The sequence below is a fragment of the Atta colombica genome, unplaced genomic scaffold, assembly GCF_001594045.1.
Source record: "Atta colombica isolate Treedump-2 unplaced genomic scaffold, Acol1.0 scaffold2, whole genome shotgun sequence".
Lineage (NCBI taxonomy): Eukaryota > Metazoa > Arthropoda > Insecta > Hymenoptera > Formicidae > Atta > Atta colombica.
The window spans coordinates 1047092-1056238 of record NW_017259293.1 but is presented as its reverse complement, the minus strand read 5'-3'; the positions used below and the strand labels follow the sequence as shown (position 1 = coordinate 1056238).

General features: G+C 34.4%; 1 protein-coding gene across 1 annotated transcript; it reads right to left on the bottom strand.

Annotated features, from left to right (window-relative positions):
• Nucleotides 1-5095: 5095 nt before the first annotated feature.
• On the bottom strand, nt 5096-8925 carry LOC108687076. The gene is made up of 4 exons (XM_018192677.1): nt 8841-8925; nt 5496-5605; nt 5286-5374; nt 5096-5189 (listed from the first exon to the last, which is right to left on the bottom strand). The coding sequence occupies exons 1-4, from the start codon at nt 8923-8925 to the stop codon at nt 5096-5098; spliced, it is 378 nt and encodes a 125-aa protein (XP_018048166.1).
• Between the last annotated feature and the right edge of the window lie 222 nt (nt 8926-9147).

Sequence of the window (9147 nt, the reverse complement as noted above, 5' to 3'; positions counted from 1 at the left end):
TTCCAATTGCTCTTTAGCAATACATCGTCATTTCCACATTCGCTTGGTCGCTCACTCGCCTCTTGCTTCAGTTGTAAAAAGCTGTTAATATAGTCAGCAAGTAACTCATTCGGACGTGTAGTGGAATTATAGCATGTATATTTGTACTGCCAGATTTCATCTATCCTCGTCACAAGATAACCTTTCTCAATTCCTGTATGTAGTTTATACGACACCCACGTGCCCTCGAAACTCACGTTCCACTGAGTTATTGTGAGTGCATGCAGATTGTGAAAATGTTTCGTAACATGTGCGACAAAGTGCGAATAATAATTTTCCGTGTACAGGATATGGTAATATCGGATGGAAAAGATCGCGTGGGGGGAATGCATGACATCGTATGAGATCCATGACCTGCTCGAAATTGAAATTTGGTGCTTCTTTAATCATGCGGAATATTCATCTCCTACGTAGACATTGGGATGTTTGATTGGATAAACACCGGTTTTCAATATATACGAGTAGAGAATACACATCTATGTAACGTATCTTCTCGTTATTCATAACTTCGTATCGTGTTACGATATTACCAGTACGTCCGCCGAAAAATGCATAACGAGGATCAAGAGGCGGAATTTGTATCATCAGATGATTCTTGAGAAATTCGTGATTTTCTCAATTTGCGCATTTCTTCGTCGAAAATATATTCCCACTTTTCCGTCACGATATAACCTGCGATATAACGTAACCGCCAGGTCGTTGCAAACATTCATTTATATAACGTATCAAATGTTTCTTTAGAATTTCCAATTGGTTTATAGCGGTTTATTCGGTAACAAGTCGGGCATCCATGAAAGAAGCAACCGTGCAAAACGTGACGTTGCGTCTCATCCTCGTTCTCGTAATATCTGTCGATGTCTTCTGTTAACTGATATATTCTCATCCGTGTCCAGCGTGAATAATACGATGTCCAATCTCGCGTTCCTTTAAAATTAACCATTGTATGTCTTTGCATGATTAATTTTCTTTATCTGTATCCCCTCGACGAAATGACGCTATTTCTTCTTTGTGCAAAAAGTTTTTCCGAAATACTCTCATACACATCAGGCAAAGATCGCATATTTTATAAATGGTCATGCGTTTCCGCGCTCTAAAAATATTTTTCTAAACACCGATCATGCTCGACAAAGAATATCAAGAATATCGGTACGGCAATAATCGACTATTTCTCTATTTGAAAATTGAATATGATATTTTTCGACATTTCCGCATGCCATGCAAGAAAAAATTCGCGAAAAAATTCCTCCGTTTGCATCGTTTCAGGTGCGTAGCAACTAACGTCAAGCAGCGGATCAAAGTACATTTGATTATGGCGAATATTAAATAAATACGGAAAGATGTCTTTGTCGCAGGTTTTCGGCAACCCGAAGGCTTTCGGTAATTCCGACAATCACATTGGCATATAATTAATACTACGATAAATTTTGTATATCTCACTAAAACGATAATTTTTGTGTCATTTAAAATCACTCGAGGTTCTAATCTACAGTGATTTTCAACGATGTATTGGAGAATGAACTGTGTTGAAAGCTTTCGCGTTGTGCGCTATACAGACAATTCAAATAAAATTTTTCATGGGACATGACGCGAATACGACAAATTCCTTTACGGGATCGTGACAAAAACAAATTCATACGTTCCACATCAACGACAAAGTTGCGATAAATATAATACTTCCACGCACGAATCGCAAATTTGTTGAGCGACGCAGAGTGTTAGGACGTGAATTTTTTATATCATTAAGCGAATCATCTTTTCAAAATCACAGAACACGAATGCAGTTCGTTTCTTCTTACGTTCTTGTTCGCTCGCATCGGTATTATTTTGTTCACTCTTTCTCGCGATTACGGAAGAATCTCCGTAAGTATCGGATTCGTCAACGGAGGATATATCTTCAAGAAAAGGAGGTTGCATATAACACAAATGGTTTACGGATTGCGGCGAACTGAAAATTTTGTAAAAGGAAACACCACATTCGTGTTCTTTCGCTGAATTTATTATACATCCGCAAAATTTAATCATACTAAACACTCCATGTCGTTTTCCCATCATAGGATTTTATCGTGCAATAATGTCGAAACGCGCATTCTCGAAGAACAAATGTTTACATATTTCGCACCTGACGGTATTTGCATCCTGTTGTTCGCAGGACGGTATATTGTTGCAACGCGGATACTTATTTGAATAATGATGATGTCCCTTCTTCTCGCAATAACCGATATTATACGGAATGCAATATTCCCCCACTCCCCTACTTCCCGCGGCTGCTTTTAAATTTAAAATCGACTTATAGTGACGTCATCCTCGTAATATTATATAAATCCGATACGAAGACTCACGTTCTAGCGCGGTATTATCAACCCCGGCGAATAAAAATATTCTTTAGCACGTCCGAAATTATTAAAATTATAAACTATAATTACGACATTAGATGTGGCGAGAAAACGTTGGAAACATTTGATTTCCCGAATCTCACAATCTTCCGGTGTTATAGTGATACCAGCTCTTCGTGTTATGTTGCAAGACTGAATTTTCGTGTCTTATCGCTTCCCACCGATATTGAAGTTCTTCCACTCATAAGTTTCGCGCTCATAGTAAATTTGAGCACATACAATAAGAAAGCGGAAAAAGCAAAAAAATTATCGGAATTGGAGATTGTTAAAATCGAACATCTTCCCGCATAAATTTATTCGCAGTATGTCTACGACTTCTCGGTATCATGATATTGAAAACGCATATGTTGAAATTTTGCGCGATATCAAAACCACCGGCATTACCGAACTTACAAGACACAAAATGTCTTCGTGAGTTAAATTCGTGTCGGACGAAACGATAATCTCACTGGACCATGCGTTAAATCCATCGAATCAAGCGAAAATCCTACATAATTGTCTGGTTTGGAGATATGTAATGCATAAATTTTGCTGAACGCATTTTTAAGCCAGTCGTGAATATCCTGTGATGCCCTATGGTATGCCGTATGGACACAAACGAAACGTCGTCTCTCTCTCTCTCTCTAACAGCGCAAAATAAGGTTATTAACCTTTAATACCCTTCCATGACACTGTAAGGAAGTCTTTCTACCGCTCGCAGAACTGGAGACGGAGGAATTCCTAATAATGATATTCATTATATATAAATTAAATACGAGCATAAGAATTAAGAAATAGTAAAAATAAAATTAAGCATTATATAGGAATTTCTCTTCTTCCTCCTGATCTTCATGTTCTTCCATATGTTCTCCTCCTCCTCTTCCTCCTTCTCCTCCTCCTCCTCTTTCTCCTCCTCCTCCTCCTCCTCCTCCGCCTCTCCCGTCTCCTCCCCCTCCTCCCTATCCTCCTCCTCCTCCTCCTCTTCCTCCTCTTCCTCCTCTTCCTCCTCCTCCTGCTCCCCTTCCTCTTCCTCCTCCTCCTGCTCCCCTTCTTCTTCCTCCTCCTCCTTCTTCTTCTCTTCTTCCTCCTTCTCCTCCTCCTCCCATTCTTCTTCTTATTCTTCTCCTGAAAGGAGAATACACATCATATTCTAGAAAAAGCAGTATCATAGTTTTTATCTTAAATTATTCTCTTCAGTTAAAATATATTTTTGTCTTTCATAAATTTACCAGACAAATGAAAAGGCGCGATAATCGGGAGAAACTCTATTTTCTTTCGTATTTGAAAATATTATATTATTGGGAATACAAATAAGTTTCCGCCGTTTGCAAAAGACTGCGCCACTAATAAACTAGTTAAAATTGTTTGATGTAAAATGACGTATCGTAAAATTGGACATCCGGTAACACCATAACCTTGAAATATTAGCGATTTGTATCAGCATCACATATTTTTTTTTTCTACGAAAATGTCGAGTTTTGAGCCGAATAAGCGTCATTTGCGGGAACTTTTGATTTACTGCTTTAATTTGAAGAAATCTGCAGCTGAGGCTCATAGATTGCTTGTAGAAGCATATGGTAATGCTGCGTTAAGTGAGAGAAATTATCGTGAGTGGTTTCAAAAGTTTAAGAACGGTGAATTTGACGTCGAAGACAAAGAACATAGCGAAAGGCCGAAAGTGTACGAAGACGCGAAATTGGAAGCATTATTGGATAAAGATTCATGTCAAACGCAAGAACTTGCACTTACATTAGGAGTGACTCAACAAACAATTTCATATCGTTTGAAATCATTGGGAATGATTCAAAAGCAAGGGAATTGGGTTCCATATGAATTGAAGCCGAGAAACGTTGAACGCCGATTTTTCACATGTGAAATGCTGCTTGCTAGGTATAAACGAAAGAGGTTAGGTATAAACGTAAAGGGGGGCTAGGTATAAACGTAAAGGGTTTTTTACATCATATAATCACTAGTGATGAAAAATGGATCTATTACGATAACCCAAAGAAGAGGAAATCATGGGGACCACCTGGCCATGCTTCAACATCGACAGCCAAGCCGAATATTCATGGAAAAAAACTCATGTTGTGTATTTGGTGGGATCAGTTTGGTGTCATGTATTATGAATTGCTCAAACCGAACGAGATCATTACTGGGACTCTCTACCGAACACAATTGATGAGATTGAGCCGAGCACTCAAGGAAAAATGAGCCCACTACTCCAGGCATGACAAAATTATTCTCCTGCATGATAATGCTCGACCACATGTTGCGGCGCCGATCAAAACTTACTTAAAAACACTCAAATGGGAAGTTCTACCCCACCCACCGTATTCTCTAGACATCTCCTTCCGACTACCACTTGTTCCAATCGATGACGCATGGCCTGTCTGAGCAGCACTTCACATCATATGAAGATACCAAAAATTGTATCGATGATTGGATAGCCTCAAAAGATGAAGCGTTCTTCCGCGGTATCCACATGCTACCAGAAATATGAGAAAAAGTGGCTAGCGATGGCCATTACTTTGAATAAAACATTATGTATCGTTCTTTCACAATAAATGCTTAATTTTTGATAAAAAACGGCGAAAACTTATTTGTACTCCCAATAATATATTAATATTTATATTAATATTTTATATCATTTGAAAGTGTTTTGCTTTAAAAACTGTACTTATCTTTTAGATATAAACTGACTCGATGAAAGATGAATTTCCGACCTCATCCTTTCTTCTTCTTCTTCCAATTCCTGAGTTAAAACAATTCGTGCCCTTCCTTAAAAAAGAAAGAAAACAATTAATATTAAAATATGAAGAAATTATAAAAAATTCATTTTTAAGTATTACAATTTTCTAATTTCATTATACTTACGCGACGGTCCTGCCATTGATTCTCCCTCCATGCGATGTTTCCATGATTGTGGAAGTAGATTTATCGCGTATTTCTCTCTCGAATATTGCCTACGACAATTTTTTTAGAAATTATTAATTATTTCAAGCTAAATGTAATCAAATTATTCATATATGATAATATCGAAATATTAGAATATAAATAAAAATGAAATAAAAATGAAATATTTACCTTCAGGCAGATGTGAGAGAAGAGATATGTCCTACCACATCTTGTTCCTCGTGTCCAAACAATCGTCGCATTTTTATCGTTTTTTGGGCTAATTGGAGAATACGCATGTCCTTAGTAAAATACTTTAACTTTTATAATATCCCAATATTACGTCCGAACATTCACATGTGAAGCCAGCAAAAAGCAAGTAATTGCGCTCCGAATTATCATTCAAACCGGCTAAAAATTTCTCCGCGATTATTTACGGATCAAGCATCGAAACAAGATTGATGATTCTGTGAATAATTTCCTTCTCAACACCCATTTCACAGAATTTTGTACACAATTTTACACAATTTTTGCACAGCATTCACGCGAGGCTTTTACGAAGTGAAACTCAAAAATGATTCTTCCCTAATACGAAACTCCTTATTTATACATAAAAAATTCTGTCCTTCTCTAAAAGTGGGATAGGAAAAAGTTTCGACAAAAAATTTGAAAAAAATTTAATCCTTATTATATACCTTAGAATGCACTCACACGAGACCGTAAAAATATTTCTTTATCTGTTATTGTGATGAATGTTTCAAACATTTCTTCTTTTCAAATAAATTTTTTAGTATCAAAGATTTATAACTCGTTATTTGTTGAATAGTTCATTAGTTGAATAGTTGAATAGTTTACAATTTTTTCCAAGCAACACTCGCATATTACAAGTTTGAATATGTCCGAATAAAATAATTTCGTTAATCTTGAAAGAAATTCTTTCCTTTGTAAATTTTATTACTTGTAAACTTTCTATATTTGTTACTTTGAAGAATAAATTCCTTCTTTTCAAATAAATTTATTTGTGAAATCAAAGATTTATAACTCATTGTCAGTTTAATATTCAGTGAAATAATTTTGTTATTCAACTTTCGAGAATTTCTTTCCTTTTTGAAAAAAATAATGCGTCATAGCATTGTATGAACGATTCTTCTAGAAATTATCTCTAGAGTACTTCTAGCTACTTCTAGAAATTACTTACTAAATTCTAGAGATCTTTTTTGTTATTTTTCGAAAAGTGTATAAGCATAAATTGCTTTGCATAGTGATACACTGTTTCATTCGAGTCTCATCGTGCGAAGCAACTATTTCGTGAGCAAACAAGTGCTTGATTTTTGTCCGACGTTTTGGATTATTTGTGTCGTACAATATTTCACAAAAGAGGAATGGCCGAGTAAAAAGACGCTAATATTTCGGAGAAGTCGGCGTGGATCCGCAATTTTGTCAAAATCTCAATCAGTTCGCGCAATGATGAAGACATGGGAAAAAACACCTGATTTCACATAACGTTATCAACAATATATGGACTTAACAACTCTCATACGAAGATGGTTCATGTGAGGTACAAAAAATAAAAGGAATTTTCAAGCCTCTTGTGAAATTAATGAGAAACAATGTGAATGGAATTTATTTCGATGCAGACTGCTGGCAACAGTTTGTAGACAACATGGAATTCATGAAGAAGTATTTAAGCGGTGATGACAGCTGTGAAACCAAACTTCATTGCCATAAGAAATATCCTTATCAATTTTAATACACCTTATGGTGCAAAATCAATATTGTTGGCATATAAAGAAGATGAAGAAGAATCTCTCTATGGGAAATAACTACAGAGATCTTCGGGAAAAAGAGAAAACATCGGATACAACACTACTGGCGAAGAAACGAAGAATCTACGCAGTGTAATGCAGGAAACTATCTTCTTCGGAATACAAAGCATTGTAAAATGTGTAAACGTGCATTTGAAATATTTAGAATCTCTGTCTGATAACAAACAATACACAATATTTAATTAAAGAAATTGAACTAAAACTGCCTGTAAATTATATTAATCATGAAATCATAAAATTAACATTAAAAGATAATTACGACAAAATTGCACGTAATGTGCGTATACAAATTAACGACTTAATTTTTCTCGATTCGTATTTTTACATATTTGTAGAATTAACATCATTATAACGAAATTTTTCATAATTCTTACGAACCGAGAATTGTAATTAGGGTCTAATTATACTAAAACTTTTTATTTTATTCAATTGAATTGTGTATGTTATTAAGATACAACAATAAAGAATTTATATAAATACATTTTTTTTATATTATAAACTCTCATTTATTTTTTTACTCATAATCTCACTCCCTTTTACAATAGACTCTTCCTCTGCTCTCCTTATTTCAGGCTTAGATGTAATGTATATTAAAAAAGTATAAAAATAATTTTTTCTTTAGAGTAATCTTCGAATTAATTACGTCGTGACAGGAACGAATATGTTCATTCCTGTTTTATCTCCCCTTTTTTCCAAGTAAAAGTAAGAGTTTCCCAGTCTCCAAAAATTTTCGTAAAAGATCCCATCATAAACCAAAAAAAAACACTTTCACTAAGTTAGAGACATAAGGTCGTGCCAACAAAAGATGACCCTCATAAAACTACCTGCTATTCATAATTTTATAATCACTTCATGAGAAGTTATGGAGCCAATCAGATCTTTGTCAGCTATAAAGCAAACCAATAAGAACATTCCATTTAATCACTCTATTACTCATCCCTTAATCCACCGATTATCCCACCATCCTTCCAGACAAACTCGTCTAGACTACGCCCATGATGGCGAGGATGGCGTGGAGGGATTTATTTTGAATTCAGGCGTGACGTGGAGGGGGAATATTTTGACGCGCTATAACTTCTTTATTATTATTACTGTCTTTTATTATTTTGGTTTGACACAGACTTGTTTTTTTTCTCTGATACGAAAAATTAAGAAAATTGCATTATATTTAAAAAAAAATACAGAGTTGGCAAAATTATTGTATAAAAGTAACTCTTAGAGAATATCAGTAAAAAATTAATCATCATATTTGATTGTTACAAAAAGTATACAGATATGAAGCGTACGTATATCTCTTTTGCATCTTAGAGAGGCTTGAACCATTTCTCAATAATATCAATTTCGGTCTCTGAGCTTCTGATCGCGCTGACTGTGCATCACAACCATAAAAATAATTTACACAACAATATTACACATATTAATTGTATTACAATTAAAATATAATGTTTAACAAGTTACATGTATATCAAATTTAAAAACTTAACAATTTTTTCAAATAAATAAGATTTATATACATTAATTCGATAAAATATATTTATGTAAAATTATAAAGAGATTTTAATAATAACATTCATATTGTACATGCAATTATATCAGATTTGTGATAATAATTGTTGCATTCATTATCAGCTAATAAGTAGATGAAGGATCTATTTTCAGACTATGTCTCAAAAAAATTTTTAATTGATTATCGCAAAGATCATCAGATTACCATTAGATTGAGATTTAAGAACCTGCAGCAGACTATCATTTGATGAATAATAATTGATCAGTGACTTCTTGAATATCTTGATCATCCTTACGAAAAAATACCCTCAATTTTGGGCGTTAAACACTCAAAAAGAACGCTCAAATTTGAATGATATTTGATAGATATTTTAAAAAACGCTTAACTTTAGATATAATTTCGGATTGTCAACTGAAGGTTACACCCAATTAAAGGTTAACGCCAAAGAAAATCTTCAAAATAAATGGTTTTATTATATAAAATTAATTAAATCTGTTTTATTCCTAAAATA